Source organism: Dama dama, chromosome 1, assembly GCF_033118175.1.
Source record: "Dama dama isolate Ldn47 chromosome 1, ASM3311817v1, whole genome shotgun sequence".
Classification (NCBI taxonomy): domain Eukaryota; kingdom Metazoa; phylum Chordata; class Mammalia; order Artiodactyla; family Cervidae; genus Dama; species Dama dama.
The window spans coordinates 17328808-17347838 of record NC_083681.1 but is presented as its reverse complement, the minus strand read 5'-3'; the positions used below and the strand labels follow the sequence as shown (position 1 = coordinate 17347838).

General features: G+C 40.8%; 1 protein-coding gene across 2 annotated transcripts in view; it reads left to right on the top strand.

The window, feature by feature from the left end:
* PIWIL4 (piwi like RNA-mediated gene silencing 4) overlaps positions 1 to 19031 on the top strand; it is a 111540-nt gene that overhangs the window by 45053 nt on the left and 47456 nt on the right. For both annotated transcript variants that reach the window (XM_061143979.1, XM_061143970.1), the window contains exons 4-5: positions 10968 to 11046; positions 16150 to 16281. In XM_061143979.1, coding sequence (XP_060999962.1) covers positions 10968 to 11046; positions 16150 to 16281 — 211 coding nt within the window. The remainder of the gene's footprint in view (positions 1 to 10967; positions 11047 to 16149; positions 16282 to 19031) is intronic.

Here is a 19031-nt window from a genome sequence, read left to right as displayed (position 1 = left end):
TAAATTAGGGAAGAAGAGGGGATGAGAGACAAAGGAAAAACAAAGTCAAGAGAAACACTATTGCAGCCTTGGGACAAGGTCCTTGTTCCCCATCAAGGGATTCACACAACAAGATCTTCTGAGCCGTCTTGCACATACTGAAACCCCTACTACGTGGAAAAAGTTAATGGCTGAGGGACAGTATGCCGTAGACCCCAGACTGGTTGGAATCAGAAGGTTAATGATGATGATTCCCACTTAGCTCACCACCAATCAATCAGAAGAATGTCCACCACCTGATCATGCTCTCTTTGAATCTTTACTGTGAAACTTCTCACTATCCCCTCCAAGTTGGGGAGACTCACAACTTTGAGGGCATTAGCTCACTGTAGCCCCCTTTGCCTGGCCAAGCACTAAAGCTATTCTTTCAGTTTTGAACTTCACCCAAAACTCTGCCTTCAAGATTTAATTTGACCTTGGAACACAGAGGCCAGATTTAGCTTCAACATGAAGAGAAAAGATTAAACAAGTATGTCAGAATGTTAACTGGTGAATCTTGGTGAAATGTTCTTTGGGCTAGTCTTGCAACTTTTCTGTAAATGTAATACATTTAAAAATAAAAAGTTAAAAAATGAAACTGTTTAAAATTAATCCAGTGTTAATTTTAAAGTGTTAAAATAAGGTCCAAAGATGACAACACCACTAATACACTAATTTCACAGGTATTCAACCATGTGTCTGCACTAGTAGGTTGTCATTGTTTGCAGGGTTTTCCTAATAAAAATCATTTCAAAAATTTAAGCTACAACCACTGGAATGAATAACTGAAAAACTGAAAAATAACTGAAAAACTTTACAGCTGATCTGCAGGATAAAATTCAGATACCAGTGCTTGTGTCCAGGGTGCGTGTGAAACATGTTTTAAATGAGTAAATACTACATTTGCTTTCTGAACGAGGCTAGCCTAGTTTGAATGAAAAATGTTGCCTAAAAAAAGAGAAAGAAAGAAAAATGCTGCCTGATATATCAGTAAACAAAGACTGTTACAGTCATGAAGTCACTATGTGTGTTCCTTGCTCAGTCGTGTCCAACTCTTTGCAATCTGGTGGAGTCTGCCAGGCTCCTCTGTCCAAGGGATTTTTCCAGTCAAGGATACTGGGGTGTGTAGCCATTCCCTTCTCCAGGGGATATTCCCAACCTAGGGATGGAATCTGGGTGTCCTACATCCCAGGTGGATTCTTTACTGTCTGAGCCACCAGTGAGGCCCAAAAAAACAGGATAGTGGCCCTAAATAGTTGCGGTGCATATCAAAGGAATAGTTTCAATGAACCCAGGCTCTTGAAAAAGCTCACAGATAAAGCAAGAGAGTTCCAGAAAAACATCTATTTCTGCTTTATTGACTATGGCAACGCCTTTGTCTATGTGGATCACAACAAACTGGAAAATTCTTCAAGAGAGGAGACTGCCAGACCACCTTACCTGTCTCCTGAGAAATCTGTATGCAGGTTAAGAAACAGAAGTTAGAAATAAACATGAAACAACAGACTGGTTCCAAATTGGGAAAGGAGTAAGTCAAGCCTGTATATAGTCAACCTGCTTATTTAACTTGTATGCAGAGTAGATCATGTGAAATGCTGGGCCAGATGAAGCACAGCTGGAATCAAGATTGCTGGGAGAAATATAACCTCAGATATGTAGATGACACCACCCTTATGGTAGAAAGCAAAGTGGAATTGAAGAGATTCTTGATGAAAGTGAAAGGGGAGAGTGAAAAAACTGCCTTAAAACTCAACATTCAAGAGACTAAGATCATGGGATCTTGTCCCATCACTTCATGGCAACTAGAAGGGGAAACAATGGAAACAGTGAGAGACTTTACTGTTCTGTGCTCCAAAATCACTGCAGATGGTGACTGCAGCCATGAAATTAAAAGACATTTGCTCCTTGGGAAAAAAGTGATGAACAACATAGACAGTACATTAAAAAGCAGAGACATTACTTTGCCAACAAGGTTCAGTTCAGTTCAGTTCAGTCGCTCAGTCGTGTCCGACTCTTTGTGACCCCATGAGTCGCAGCATGCCAGGCCTCCTTGTCCATCACCAACTCCCGGAGTTCACTTAAACTCATGTCCATTGAGTCAGTGATGCCATCCAGCCATCTCATCCTCTGTCGTCCCCTTCTCTTCCTGCCCCCAATCCCTCCCAGCACCAGGGTCTTTTCTAATGAGTCAACTCTTTGCATGAGGTGGCCAAAGTATTGGAGCTTCAGCTTCAGCATCAGTCCTTCCAATGAACACCCAGGACTGATCTCCTTCAGGATGGACTGGTTGGATCTCCTTGCAGTCCAAGGGACTCCCAAGAGTCTTCTCCAACACCACAGTTCAAAAGCATCAATTCTTCGGCGCTCAGCTTTCTTCACTGTCCAACTCTCACATCCATACATGACCACTGGAAAAACCATAGCCTTGACTAGATGGACCTTTGTTGGCAAAGTAATGTCTCTGCTTTTTAATATGCTGTCTAGGTTGGTCATAACTTTCCTTCCAAGGAGTAAGCATCTTTTAATTTCGTGGCTACAATCACCATCTGCAGTGATTTTGGAGCCCCCCAAAATAAAGTCAGCCACTGTTTCCACTGTTTCCCCATCTATTTGCCATGAAGTGATGGGACCAGATGCCAAGATCTTAGTTTTCCAAATGTTGAGCTTTAAGCCAACTTTTTCACTCTCCTCTTTCACTTTCATCAAGAGGATTTTTAGTTCCTCTTCACTTTCTGCCATAAGGGTGGTGTCATCTGCCTATCTGAGGTTATTGATATTTCTCCTGGCAATCTTGATTTCAGCTTGTACTTCTTCCAGCCTGGCGTTTCTCATGATGTACTCTGCATATAAGTTAAATAAGCAGGGAGAAGGGAATGGCAAACCACTTCAGTATTCTTGCCTTGAGAATCCCATGAATAGTATGAAAGGCAAAATGATAGGATACTGAAAGAGGAACTCCCCAGGTCAGTAGGTGCCCAATATGCTACTGGAGATCAGTGGAGAAATAACTCCAGAAAGAATGAAGGGATGGAGCCAAAGCAAAAACAATACCCAGTTGTGGCTATGACTGGTGACAGAAGCAAGGTCCAATGCTGTAAGGAGCAATATTGCATAGGAACCTGGAATGTTAGGTCCATGAATCAAGGCAAATTGGAAGTGGTCAAACAGGAGATGGCAAGAGTGAATGTCGACATTCTAGGAATCAGCAAACTAAAATGGACTGGAATGGGTGAGTTTAACTCAGATGACCATTATATCTACTACTGTGGGCAGGAATCCCTTAGAAGAAATGGAGTAGCCATCATGGTGAACAAAAGAGTCCGAAATGCAGTACTTGGATGCAATCTCAAAAACGACAGAATGATCTCTGTTGGTTTCCAAGGCAAACCATTCAATATCATGGTAATCCAAGCCTATGCCCCAACCAGTAACGCTGAAGAAGCTGAAGTTGCCAACAAAGGTACATCTAGTCAAAGCTATGGTTTTTCCAGTAATCATATCTGGATGTGAGAGTTGGACCATAAAGAAAGCTGAGCGCCAAAGAATTGATGCTTTTGAACTGTGGTATTAGAGAAGACTCTTGAGTCCCTTGGACTGCAAAGAGATCAAATCCATCAATCTTAAAGGAAATCAGTCCTGAGTATTCATTGGAAGTACTGATGCTAAAGCTTTGGCCACCTGATGTGAAGAACTGACTCATTTGAAAAGACCCTGATGCTGGGAAAGATTGAAGGAGAAGGAGAAGGGGATGACAGAGGATGAGATGGTTGGATGGCATCACTGACTCAATGGCCATGAGTTTAAGCAAGCTCTGGGAGTTGGTGATGGACAAGGAAGCCTGGCGTGCTGCAGTCCATGGGGTCACGAAGAGTCACAGATGACTGAGCGACTGAACTGAACTGAACTGAACAGACTGTTGATACATCTCTTAGGAGCAGTCCCTGCTGAGGGACTGCCTCCCAGGACTGAAGTCCGCAGAAAGACCACTACATAAAACAAATTCTCCTTTAGATTGTACTTTTAGATTGTACCTTTAGATTGTACCCCTGTTAGATTGCACTTTTTTTTTGTTTCAACTGATACTAGGTTCCCTCCAAAATAGAACCTGAGATAAGGTTTGCATGCAAGTAGTCTGTTTTTGGGAAGTGATTGCAAGACGCAGTAGAGAGGGAGAAGGAAGAGTGAAACAGGGATGATGAAGTCCACGTAAGAGTGCATTACCAGGTGAGCACCACTGTGACATTTGATACTTGATTCCACTCGGACCCTCTGTGAAGCCATAGAATGCACCACAAAGCAGTCTGCCCAATGGGTGGAGAAGGGAATATTTATCCAGCATTTCCCATGACACACTGGCCAAGTTTAGTGTGAGATGTGAACTTCTTCACACTTCCAGGTTTGCTCCTCTGTTGGAATGGCTGAGTGAGTTCCTACGGGTATCCTGCAGTAGCAGAGAAGCCCCAGGATGGAAGCTGGAGAGAGAGAGGTATGGTGCAGCCGAGGTTACACTGTGTGCAGCTGATCACCACAGCAAGGGCTGGAGCTAAAAGGTGGGCAGAAGACAATGTGAAGAGTTGTCCAGCACTAGGAACATTATGAGCCAGTATGTGCACATGAACGGGCTTGACACAAATATGAAACATGACAAAAATTATACTAAGTAAACTTTTGTAAAATGTGTTCATCACACATTCTTATGATAATAAATGTCAAAGAAGGCAGTTAGCTAGACATGAGCAGAGAAAGGGGACATGGGCCAAATGGCAAGAACCCACATGCCTTGCAAACAATGGAGGTCAATGGGGATCCTTGGGCGGACAAAGAAGAGCTGGAATCTCTAGACATATTTTGGGTCTATAAATATCCTGGAGGCAAAGAAAGGTGGGAATCTCCAGCTTCCAAATGTAACCTTTTGTTCATTGTATTCTCATTACAATAGAATTAGCCTTGAAGGTAAGAAGTACCCATCATGTTCCTACACCGTGACAATTCCAACCAAGACTTAATAAGAACAAAAATTCCTCCACCTCTCAAGAAGGTGGAGCTGGTATGAAAATCAGGGAATATGACTCCCAAAACCTTCCCTCCCCAGTGAATATTTTACCTTTTCATTTCTACATTCCACATAACCAACCTGCCGAAGAAACTCAGGACAGCTGTTCACCTGAGTCTGCCTGCTCTCCCCTAAGAGCATATCACCTATATAAACCCTCATTTTGCTTTCTTGACCTCCTTCTCTTATCTTTGAATTCTTTATGCCATGAGACAAGAACCTACCCTCTGATATCAATAATAACTAATTATATAATTTGTTATTGTTGTTCAGTTGTTCAGTCGTGTCCGACTCTTTGTGACTCCGTGGACTGCAGCACTCCAGACTTCCCTGTCCTTTACCATCTCCCAGAGCTTGCTCAAACTCATGTCCATTGAATCAGGGATACCATCCAACCATCTCATCCTTTGTCGTCCCCTTCTCCTCCTGCCTCAGGCTTTCCCAGCATCAGGGTCTTTTCCAATGAGTTGATGCTGCATCTGGTGGCCAAAGTACTGGAACTTCAATTTGTATTACATGCCACACACTATACTGTGTCATTATTTTTATTTCATTTAATCCTCAAAACAGTCAAAACAGCCTTGAGAGGTAGCCATATCTTGGTGGGTCTTCGTGTTTGTTTTTTTTAATGTGGACCATTTTCAAAGTCTTTACTGAATTTTTTACAGTAATGCTTCTGTTTTAGGTTTTTGTTTTTCAACTGTGAGGTATGTGAGATCTTAGCTCTCTGACCAGGGATTGAACCCACACCCTGTGCACTGGAAGGCAAAGCCTTTTTTTGTCTGTTTGTTTGCTCTGGGTCTTCATTGCTGTGCGTGGGCTTTTCTCTAGTTGTGATGAGTGGGCACTACTCTCTAGTTGCAGGGCTCGGAATTCTTACTGCGGTGGCTTCTCTTGTTCCAGAGCATCAGCTCTAGAGAGGCGGCCCAGTAGTTGTGGCACACGGGCTAAGTTCCCCCGTGGCATATGGGATGTTCCTGGACTAGGAATCAAATCCATGTCCCCTGCATTGGCAAGTTGACTCATAACCACTGGGCCACCAGGGAAATCCCTCAGTGGTTCTTTATCTAGGGCAATTTACCCTGCAAAAGACATTTGTCAAAATCTATGGACATTTTTGGTTCTCACAATGCCAAGAGATACTGGTGTCTAGTGAGTAGAGGCCAAGATTATTGCTAAACATCCTATAATATAGAGGACAGATCCCCCTCCCCCCAAATAATGCATTATCTGGGCCAAAATGTGAATAGTGCCAAGGTTGAGAAATCCTGGCCTACCTTTATCTCCATTTTACAGTTGAAGAAACTGAGGCTAAATGAGATTAAGTGCATTTCCTTGAGACGGAAAGCTAGTGGGTTGATGGAGTCAAGATATAAATCCTAATCTTTAGGACTCTAAAGCCCATGCGTGCTTGTGACCATGCTATGAATTCCCTATTACAAGGAATACACAAGTGTCTTTAAAAATCATATGTGGAGGTCACAGTGTGAATTTGTATATCAGTTATTATAATAATTATAGCAGAGAGGTGGAAATGCAGATAATGATTAGAAATAATCAATATTTTTTATTTCATAATGAGTCAGTATTTGGAAAATTGAAAGGATTTGACTGTTTGACGTTGTCTGTGGTGTTCTCAGTGCTTCTCATCACTGTTAGTGTTCTCACATCAATATAAGTCAAATTCATCTGAGGCGGTCAATTTGGAAAACATGACGTAAAGATTATTTTTATATTCACAAACAAAGCTCAGATTTTTCAAAAGTAGATTCCTTGCCCAGATTCTGTTCTCCACCTGCCCTACTTTTTAATATGCATTTTATGATCATTCACAACTTTCAGACTCATTCATTTTCAAAGAAACATATTTATTACCATGGCTTCACTGAGCCAAGTCCAGACTGGTCATCTCTGTCCAAGGCTACTATACCTCTTGCACTGCCAGCCCTTAGGGCTAATGGTTTCCCAAGACAACTGAATAAAAGAATATTCTAATGTGAAATATATAAATAAATAACTTCAATAAACAGCCTATACAATAAGCAGTCTATAACCTCTGCACAAGTTTTCAATACATCCATAGATATATTTACTAAAGTTCTATACAAATTCATGATTAAAGTAATCTTTGAAAATTAGGGTTAGAAGAGGAGTTTCCTTAAAATATGAAAGACTATAAACCTGATATTTATGGCAGACTCAGAATGGAAACATTTCAGAGATAGTCTCCTTAAAGTCAGGAAGAAAGCAATATCAGCTATCACAGTCACTTTCAATACTATTCAGGAAAACTTGATCAACGTGATAAGACAAGTAAAAGAAGAATAAGAAGGGATGAGACAAAATTACTATTATTTGTAGATGACATGATCATCTAAATGCAAACTTAGTGAAATCAAAGGACAAGCTATATGAACTAAGGAGTTCAGCAAATCTGATACCAATTTACAAAAATCAATATCCTGTATCTACATTAATAATAACCAAATAGAAAACATAATAAAAAAAGAGAAGCTTCAAACTACTAATAAGACTATGTTTCCATAAATAATATACAAGGCTTTTGTGAAAAAGTTAAATTTTATTAAAGGATATAAAGAGATACTTGAATAAATGAAGAAATATAACTGCAAGAGTGACAGTTCTTCTGAAACTAATTTCTATATTCCATACAGTGCCCGTTGGAAATTAATCAGGAATTTTAAAGAAGCCTGACAAACTTATTTTAAAAACTTATATGAAAGAATACAGTTGGCAAAAAATAAATCAATCAAAAAATCAAAGAATAAAGACTTTCCCCACCAGATTTTAGGAGTAATACAAAGAAACAATAATTAAAAGAGGTAAAGTACTGCGACTTCCCTGGCGGTCCGGTGGTTAAGATTCTGTGCTTCCACTGCAGGGGCTGCAGGTCGACCCCTCCTTGGGGTACTAAGATCCCACATGCCATGCAGTGTGGCCAAAAAATAAAAATAAGTAAATGCTAAAGTCATTAAAAATTCTTTTAAAGGGATAAAGTATTGATTCTGAGCAGATATAAATAAGTACAATAGAAACGGAAGACACAAAATCAGATCCAGATACATATGGGAATTTGCTATTTCTTGACAGTGCCTCCAGAAACCATTGTAAGTTTAATAGATGATGTTAAGAGTAAACAGCTTACCAAAGTGATATAAAGTTAGATCCCTACCTCACATCATACATATCATATAAATATATATTTATATGTATATATATGAATAAACTCTTAAAGGATACAAGGTAGCTTATGTGAATAGAAAACATAAAATTAATAAATGTCATATGAAATCGAAAGAAATGAAACTGTTAGTCCCTCAGTCATGTCCGACTCTTTGTGACCCCATGGACTGTCCATGGAATTTTCCAGGCAAGAATAGTGGAGTGGGTTGCCATTCCCTTCTCCAGGGTATATTCCCAATCCAGGGATCAAACCCAGGTCTCCTGCATTGCAGGCAGATCCCTCACCATCTGAGCTACCAGGGAAACACAAATGTCCTATGAAGTCCTTGTAAATTCAGGGCAGGGAAAATTTTCTTTCAAGAAAATCTCAAAAGCACAAACAATAAAATAGATTTGACTACATCGAAATTAAGACTTGATTAGATAAAGAACTTCATAGTTAAAATTAACAAGTGATAAATCAAGAGTAGGTATTTGCTATGTTATGAAAAAAAAATTCTTTCAAATGACAAGAAAAACACGAGAAGTACAGTTTAAAACAGCCAAGAATATAAACAGGCAATTCACAGAACAATAACAGAAAAACCCTCACATCTATCACACAGATGAAGATACGGCTACCATTTTTTTAAAGCATTCCTGCATATTTTTATATTAATTTAATTTTAAATGAATCCTCCCAATGCCCCAGTAGATGAATCAGATATTTCTCAGAAACAACACTGACATGACATATTCTAAAACATCCAGAAGCCAGGAGCAGAAGTGAGCAGATAACACAGACAAAAAAGTGTGATGCAACCTTATATACACCTCTGATAGGCAAAAACTAGAAAGCTGGATAAATTTGAGGGGGGGCGGATGCAAAGAAAAGTCTGGAGGCAGGCTCCCACCCCCTCCGGCCCAGGCGCTGCCCCCGCCCCCGCCGCGGGAAGACGGCGGGCTGCGCGCCCGGCTCCACCCACGCGGGAGCCGGGCCTCGATTCTGCGGAGATCCACCTCCTCCGCCCCTGTTGGCTCTATGCGGCCCGGGTGCTGGTGAAGAAGCGCCCTCAGTGAGACTTGGCGGCCTCTGGGCTCCGCGGGGACATGAGCGGCCGCGCCCGCGTGAGGGCGCGAGGCATGGCCCGCAGCCCCGGCGCCGCGGAGGTGGGGCGCCCCCAGGGGCATCCGTCGGTGTGTAGGCCGCTTAGCAGCTGAGCTGTCTCCCTCCTACCACTCCTTCGTGGACACTGCCCTTCTCTGCACATCTCTTTTCCTCTCTAATAGAAAGCAGCGACTTCTCTTCTCTCTTCTCTTTCAACTTTGAGTCTTTCCAGGGTTTCTCATATTCATATATATATATATTTCCCGTTGGGGAGCTTATCAGAGTAAGATATTAATGTAGATGTTTTGGCCGCTGAAAAGGACTGAAAGTGGGAGGCGAGTGGATCACTCTTCTGTTTTCTGAGTTTTAATTACTTCATTCGTTTTTAAGTCTCCTGGTGAAAAGGACTGTACCTTAAAGGTACTATTATTTGGTATGTAACATAATATGATTCATCTTGCTAATTTATATAAAGAGAAATAATTTCAAACACAACGGAAATTTAGAATCAACCGCCGTGCATAGGGCTCCTTATTAAACAGGCAGCTAGGTTGAATCGAGAAGCAAATCTGCAATTTCTGAGTGATGTTACACTTAGTATCTGGAGCAATACTTAGCAAAAACTTAGTATTTGGAGTAACATCTTAGACCAGAAGTGTTACCTGAGTAGTGTGTCGTCAATATGCCTTTACTCTCATAAAGAGACCTGTTGATTTCCCCCATTTTTCTTAAAAAAAAAAAAAAAATCAGGCCTCTTCAACAGGGAATTACTGTGAAGAGAAAATATTAATGGTTCTCTTCATCTATTTTGTGAACTAATTTTGGACCAGTTTTTTCAGGAGCCTCATCATCTGGCTGGTGGCCCAGATCCTCTGGGCTCAGTTTATTTTCTTGTATAAACTTGTTCACATCAGAGTCCCTATGTCTGAGAGCTACAGAAGCATAAGGTCTGTGATCATCTGTATGTGTGTTAGTCGCTTTAGTCGTGTCCAACCCTGTGCGATCCCGTGGACTATAGCCCAACAAGGTCCTCTGTCCATGAATTTCTCCAGGCAAGAACACTGGAGTGGGTTGCCAGTTCCTTCTCCAGGGACTGAACCTTCGTCTCCTGCACTGTAGGCAAATTCTTTATCGTCGTCACCAGGAAGCTTGTGACCACCTGTACCACCTTCCATTTGATGACCTTCTTGGAGAAGGAAATGGCAACCCACTCCAATATTCTTGCCTTGGAAAATCCCATGGACAGAGGAGCCTGGTAGGCTACAGTCCAGGGGGTCACAAAGAGTCGGACACCACTGAGAGACTTCACTTTTGGGGGCAAGGCTCACACCTTTGCCTCCGAGGTCTAAAGGCTGTATCTGGCTCACAGCATTGAAATCAAAGATTCATGAATGGGGAACACTGTAGCTTGGCCTTATCTATTTTTCTAAAATGGGCAATCTTTCCTCCTCTTTCAAGCATCTTACCTGCTAACATTTTCTTTTCCTAGCTCGTGGTACTCTACTGACACAGGACATAATTTCCATTCTCCTTCTCATCTCGTGGTAATGTTTTGGTTTATGACTTAATATCTTAAATCTGACCAAATATCTTTACTCATTTCAGCCTCCATCTGTTGCACTTATTGATAACGAAGCATCCTCTAGCAGTGACTGTGATAGAACAAGCAGGATTTCACAGAAATGTAAGTGCAGCTCCGTCTGACCATTCGGTTGCATCCCATCTGAATGAAATAGGAGTGACTCGACCAAGCCTTTGAGCAGAAGACTCACTTCTTTTTTTTTTTTTCATTGATTTTAAAATGTACATTCTTTATATTTTGACATTATTATAAGATGTCTTATAATTGATAATGTCTTATAGTTGTTATTGGCCAGGGAATAGTCTTTTTTTTTTTCTGCAATCTATTTTATTTTTTCATTAATTTTTATTAGTTGGAGGCTAATTACTTTACAATATTGTAGTGGTTTTTGCCATACATTGACGTGAATCAGCCATGGATTTACATGTGTTCCCCATCCCAATCCCCCCTCCCGCCTCCCTCCCCATCCCATCCCTCTGGGTCTTCCCAGTGCACCAGCCCTGAGCACTTGTCTCATGCATCCAACCTGGGCTGGTGATCTGTTTCACCCTTGATAGTATACTTGTTTCAATGCTGTTCTCTCAGAACATCCCACCCTCGCCTTCTCCCACAGAGTCCCAAAGTCTGTTCTGTACATCTGTGTCTCTTTTTCTGTTTTGCATATAGGGTTATCGTTACCATCTTTTTAAATTCCATATATATGTGTCAGTATACTGTATTGGTGTTTATCTTTCTGGCTTACTTCACTCTGTTTAATGGGCTCCAGTTTCATCCATCTCATTAGAACTGATTCAAATGAATTCTGTTTAATGGCTGAGTAATATTCCATTGTGTATATGTACCATAGCTTCCTTATCCATTCGTCTGCTGATGGACATCTAGGTTGCTTCCATGTCCTGGTAATTGTAAACAGTGCTGGGATAAACATTGGGGTACACGTGTCTCTTTCACATCTGGTTTTCTCGGTGTGTATGCCCAGGAGTGGGATTGCTGGGTCATATGGCAGTTCTATTTCCAGTTTTTTAAGAAATCTCCACACTGTTCTCCATAGCAGCTATACTAGTTTGCATTCCTACCAACAATGTAACAGGGTTCCCTTTTCTCCACACCCTCTCCAGCATTTATTGCTTGTAGACTTTTGGATAGCAGCCATCCTGACTGGCGTGTAATGGTACCTCATTGAGGTTTTGATTTGCATTTCTCTGATAATGAGTGATGTTGAGCATCTTTTCATGTGTTTGTCAGCCATCTGTATGTCTTCTTAGGAGAAATGATTGTTTAGTTCTTTGGCCCTTTTTTTGATTGGGTCATTTATTTTTCTGGAATTGAGCTGCAGGAGTTGCTTATATATTTTTGAGATTAATCCTTTGTCTTTTGCTTCGTTTGCTATTATTTTCTCCCAATCTGAGGGCTGTCTTTTCACCTTGCTTATAGTTTCCTTTGTTGTGCAAAAGCTTTTAAGTTTAATTAGGTCCCATTTGTTTATTTTTGCTTTTATCTCCAATATTCTGGGAGGTGGGTCATAGAGGATCCTGCTGTGATTTATGTCGGAGAGTGTTTTGCCTATGTTTTCCTCTAGGAGTTTTATAGTTTCTGGTCTTACATTTAGATCTTTAATCCATTTTGAGTTTATTTTTGTGTATGGTGTTAGAAAGTGTTCTAGTTTCATTCTTTTACAAGTGGTTGACCAGTTTTCCCAGCACCACTTGTTGAAGAGGTTGTCTTTTTTCCATTGTATATCCTTGCCTCCTTTGTCGAAGATAAGGTGTCCATAGGTATGTGGATTTATCTCTGGGCTTTCTATTCTGTCCCATTGATCTGTATTTCTTTGTGCCAGTACCATACTGTCTTGATGACTATGGCTTTGTAGTAGAGTCTGAAGTCAGGCAGGTTGATTCCTCCAGTTCCATTCTTCTTTCTCAAGATTGCTTTGGCTATTCGAGGTTTTTTTGTATTTCCATACAAATTGTGAAATTATTTGTTCTAGTTCTGTGAAAAATACCATTGGTAGCTTGATAGGGATTGCATTGAATCTATAGATTGCTTTGGGTAGTATAGTCATTTTCACAATATTGATTCCTCCAATCCATGAACTCGGTATATTTCTCCATCTATTTGTGTCCTCTTTGATTTCTTTCATCAGTGTTTTATAGTTTTCTATATATAGGTCTTTGTTTCTTTAGGTAGATATACTCCTAAGTATTTTATTCTTTTTGTTGCAATGGTGAATGGTATTGTTTCCTTAATTTCTCTTTCTGTTTTCTCATTGTTAGTGTATAGGAATGCAAGGGATTTCTGTGTGTTAATTTTATATCCTGCAACTTTACTATATTCATTGATTAGCTCTAATAATTTTCTGGCAGAGTCTTTTTTTTTTTTTTTTTTCTTGTAGAGTCTTTAGGGTTTTCTATGTAGAGGGTCATGTCGTCTGCAAACAGTGAGAGTTTTACTTCTTCTTTTCCTATCTGGATTCCTTTTATTACTCTCTTCCAGAAAATTGCAGAAGAAGGCAAACTTCCAAACTCATTCTATCACCCTAATACCGAAACCAGACAAAGATGCCACAAAAAAAGAAAACTACAGGCCAATATCACTGATGAACATAGATGCAAAAATCCTTAACAAAATTCTAGCAGATAGATTCCAACAACATATTAAAAAGATCATACATCATGACCAAGTGGGCTTTATCCCAGGAATGCAAGGATTCTTTAATATCTGCAAATCAATCAATGTAATACACCACATTAACAAATTGAAAGATAAAAACCATATGATTATCTTAATAGATGCAGAAAAAGCCTTTGACAAAATTCACCATCCATTTATGATAAAAAGTCTCCAGAAAGCAGGCATAGAAGGAACATACCTCAACATAATAAAAGCTATATATGACAAACCCACAGCAAACATTATCCTCAGTGGTGAAAAATTGAAAGCATTTCCCTTAAAGTCAGGAACAAGACAAGGGTGCCCACTCTCACCACTACTATTCAACATAGTTTTGGAAGTGTTGGCCACAGCTATCAGAGCAGACTCACTTCTTGAGCATCCCATCTTCCTTTCCTTGAAGCATCCCTCTGTGTTTGTTGTGTTTCTTTGAGACTCCCAAACACAGAGCCTGCCACTGAATTTCCTGATGGTGTTTGGCCGTTGGGAACCCCCAGACATTAGGAAGCCAATTTTTCTGATTTATTTGTTTCTTACTGAATAAATTTGGGAAAAAAAATTTAAAAATTCTTTATGACATACAAATGTCAACACTGTTGCCTTGCAGAGATGGTAGAAACCTGGTGTGCCTGTTTCCCAGTCTGTTTTCACTTCCCATCTGTAGTAAACATCACTGTTTGGTGGAAGCCCTCTTCCCTGCAAATCCAGATTTGACCTCAAGATACTTGTCGACAGGCTACTCTAAATAGCCCATAGCACACAGTGCGAGTTGGCTGCCCGATGTGCTAGTTTCCTAGGGCTGCTGTGATAGAGTACCGCAGACCCAGTGACTTAGACAATGTAAATGTCTGGTCTCATAATTCCAGCCCCTGTTGCCATCATGCAAGTGCCATTCCAGCTTTTCTTTGAGAATTTCTTTCCACATCTTCTGCACATCCTTGTGACTAGCAAGTGATGGAAATCCTTCATCCTTTGAGGGTAGACTGAATATTTTTACTTTTAAAAATTGTGGTAAAACATGTGGAGTGTAAAATTGACCATTTTAACGATATTGAAGTGCACAGTCCAGTGTGGCCTTAACAATAGTCACATTGTTGTGCAACCATTGCCATTATCCATCTCTGGAACCTTTCTCCTCTTGCAAAATTGAAACTTTGTACACATTTAACAGTACCTTTCCATTTGCCCCTCACCCCAAACTCTGGCCGGCTTCCCTGATAGCTCAGTTGGTAAAGAATCTGCCTGCAATGCTGGAGACCTGGGTTCGATCCCTGGGTTGGGAAGATTCCCTGGAGAAGGGAAAGGCTACCCGCTCCAGTATTCTGGCCTGGAGATTCCATGGACTGTATAGTTCATGGGGTCGCAAAGAGTCGGACACGACTGAGCGATTTTCACCAGACTCTGGCAACTACCATTCTATCAGTTCAGTGGCTCAGTCGTGTCCCACTCTTTGAAACCCCATGGACTGCAACGTGCCAGGCCTCCCTGTCCATCACCAACTCCCGGAGCTTGCTCAGACTCATGTCCGTCGAGTTGGTGATGCCATCCAACCATCTCATCCTCTGTCATCCCGTTCTCCTCCTGCCTTCAATCTTTCCCAGCATCTATGGTAGACTGAATTTTTAGAAACCACCAGACATCATTTGAGCAGTAAGCTATATGGATAATTAGCAGGAATAATCAAATTTTTTAAAATGAAATAAATTTTGTGATTTTCCTGAAAGACTGACTCCACCAAAAAGGGTATGGACAGCAGTTTTGGGTGAGTGGGTAGTGCCATTTGGGGTAGTTGCAGATCATGACTATTTCAAAGGAAGGAGATTTGTTTACTATTAGTCATGTTTCTTTGTAGTAATAATTTTGTAATGTAAAATTGATATTTTCACATTATCTTCAAAGTGTCAAAGTTGTATCCAAAATCAGCATCTCTTTATACTCATTTAAAAAAGAAAATATCCATCTGGAAATAGATTTCAATTTCATGTTTTCTAGAACCTAACACAGTGACATTCCCAAGGTGAAGTGCTGACTTTCATTCTCAGAGGAATGATCTAGCATAAAAACTGATGACAGCCTCTGGGCATTTCTCTTCCTGTGGTTGGAGAAGTTGAGAAATTTTCAGCCTCAATCTGTGCAGAAGTTGACATGGACAATCTTAATGTGTAATTCTTTAGGTGCTACACAAGGGCTACAGGAGGGAGACCAGCTCTTCATCAGTGGGTGTGGAGCAGAGTATGGGGAGAGAGAGCCTCCTCCTTAGTCAAGAGGAGAATCAGAGCAGCCCCAAATGTTATATGAGGTGGGACTAACTCAGGGTCTGCTACGTTTAAGAAAAGACCATGCTTCCTTCACGATTTTCAATTTTCAGGCTGCAGACTTCTGTACATTCCCCATTGTTTTCAGTAATGTGGGTCAGTTTTATTAAAAGCCACAAAAATTTGAGTTTTGGTTCTAGATGCGTTTTTTATATAGAGGTTATAAGCAATATCACTAGCATGAAATATGAGATATTATGGTGTTTTCATCATATTTTAGATGCAGGTGGTATATCTTCGGGTGATTCTGGATGTACCATCAAGGAAAGAGGTGGGAAAGTCAGAGGAGACATCATGGACTTGGCTGTCTGTACCAGGGAGAAACTGGCCCATGTTAGAGACTGCAAAACAGGTACCCACTCTTCATGTTACTTACCTTTCTTTTTTTTTAATATTACCAAATCTTGCCTAAGGAATTTTAATTTCCAGATCTAAAATAAGTTCATATGTTGACTTCAAAGATATGTATTGAACATCTGCTATATTTTAAACATTGTCTAAGGGTGGGTGGGAGGGGACATATGTACACCTACGGTTAATTCATGTTGATGTATGACAGAAATCAAACCAATATTGGAAAGCAATCATCAATCAATTAAAAATAAATATAGAAAAAGAAAGGCAAAAAACCCAAACCAAACAAACAAAAACATTATCTAGACACTTGTTTTAGCCTTAATTCTCTCTTTTATTAATAGGAAGAGTAACATTTTCTGTAAAACTACATTTCATACATTGAAAACATTTTCTCCTTACCTCTGAGGTAGGGGTCCACGAAGATGCTTTGTCCCTTTCTCAACTTTTTCTTATATGGGGAAAAATAACCTTTCTGGACTTAAGCTCTAAAAAGAAAAGTGTAGCCTATTTGGGGAATTCTTTATGCTGATGCTAGGCTTACCCTTGAAATTGCAACCTAAAATTTTATGTGTATTTTTGGAAAAGTAGGCCTACTGTTTTCATAGGAGCCTCAAAAGACTTTGTAATTCCCTCTAAAAGTTAAGACTCAGTGATGCAGAAAGCCTGCAGATCAGTCTTTTTCAAACTCTTTCAAACCGTGCAACAAAAATAAGATAAATCCTTATCCATCACACACACACTACACAAACACAATTGAAACAAAGTTTCATGAGGCAGCGTTGCCCTTCCAGTGGCCAGCTCTTGGATCCATTCTGTTGTATCCTAGTCTTTCTATAAAACGTGATGGTTCGCCTCACTTATTTTCATAACTGGAGCACTAACGAGACAGGATTACAGTTTGAACACACTTGGTTAAGTGATCTCAAAGGGTTGCCTGCCTGCTCGGACATTCTAGATGACTTCTCTTTGTCCATTAATATGAGCAGCTAAAACACATTGGCATGGCCTTTGGGAGGACAGTGACAAAAAAGCTTTCCTTTGAATAAAATAGCACAATGATTCCTTGTTCCTACTGGGTATGTACACATGTCAATAAAAAAAGTATCGCCTACCATATCAGTAAATTAAGGGTGTTGTTAATTTATCATATCAGTACATTAAGGATGAGGGCTGCCCACTGCCAAGCCTTTCAGTTACTGCAGCCACTCTCCAACAATGTACCCTAAGGAGACTCGGGGTGGGAAAGAATACGACACTGGCCCCTGTAGCTGAGGTGCATGGCAAAGGAATGATTTCAGTGAACCCTGACTTTTGCATCTTCCCATGTAGTAAAGAATCCATCTGCAATGCAGGAAACCCAGGTTTGATCCCTGGGTCAGGAAGATCCCCTGAGAAGGGAATGGCAACAACCCTCTCCAGTATTCTTTCCCGGAGAGTTCCATGGACAGAGGAGCCTGGATGGCTTATAGTCCATGGGGTCTCAAAGAGCTGGACATGCCTGAGTGGCTAACACTTTCACTTTCATACATAGGAAAGTGCTAAAGTCATTAATACAGGATGTCTGGCTTTCTTTAATTCCAGTCATCTTTAGAGGTTCTGACTCCCTGGCCTTTGTTGCAAAAGCTCCTGTCTATCCTGCTCTTCCCTTGCCTCCTTGCAGGCAGACTCTCAGAGTTATCTGAGATGCTGTGTTCGAAGCTTAAGCCCTCAGTTTTGTCCTCTGAATAAAACATAATCCTCATCTTTTAAGTTGTGCATTATTTTTCAGTTAATACACATGTCAAAACTGGGGGAATATTTCCTAAGGTACACAGGATACTCTTTCATCCTCATGACCTCAGGGCTCATGTTTCCACTTCCTCCATGAGACATGCAAAACGGTGACTGTTTGATAATTCTGTCCTGTAAGGCAAACACTCCACCTTCGGAGGAGAGGTGAGAGTACTTCCTTTGTGCCCTCCGAGTCTGTCCTGATGGAGTTTACAGCATCCTGGACACCGACCAACTGTGTCACAGCCATCCTGAATTTGTCCTGTAGAGTTTTATAAAACAATTAAAAAAAATATGTATTTATTTATTCAGCTGTGCCGGGTGTCTTCAGGGTGTCCTGAATGTCTTGCTGCATTTAGGATCTTTGGTTGTGGCCTGCAAACTCTTGGTTGCAGTGTGTGGGATCTGGTCCCCTGACCGGGGATGGAACCCAGATACCCTGCACTGGGAGCCTGGAATCTTAGCCACTGACCCAGGGAAGTCCCTGTCCTGTAGACTTTGAAAAGGTGAATAAAAGTTCTGTAGGGCCTGGAGTTCCGGGAAGCTCACAGGGCCTTCCTGTGCCTGCAAAAAACAGAAGCCCAGAGTCCTGTCTGTTCTCACACAGGGAAGATGTGAAATTTCTTCTTCTGCCCCTTCTCTGGGGCTTACAGAGCCATCTAACCACTGACTGTAGTGTTTCAACATTTTCTGAAATATGATGAACTTTTGATTATCTGAATTTCCGAAAGAATGGTGGGGGTGGGGTGGCGGCTATATTCATGGTAAAAACTGGAGAGTTTCATTATAGTCTGAGAGCACCATAATTTCGGAGCAGCATCTGAAGCTCTTATCAAACCAAACAGGTCCCCTCACCCGCACACAGTAAAGTCAATCTACTGACATACCGTGTTACTGACATACCGTGTTGTGGTGAAGGAAATTGTGGTGAAGGAAATTATTGTGAGGCACTGTATAAGGATGCATTGGCTGTAC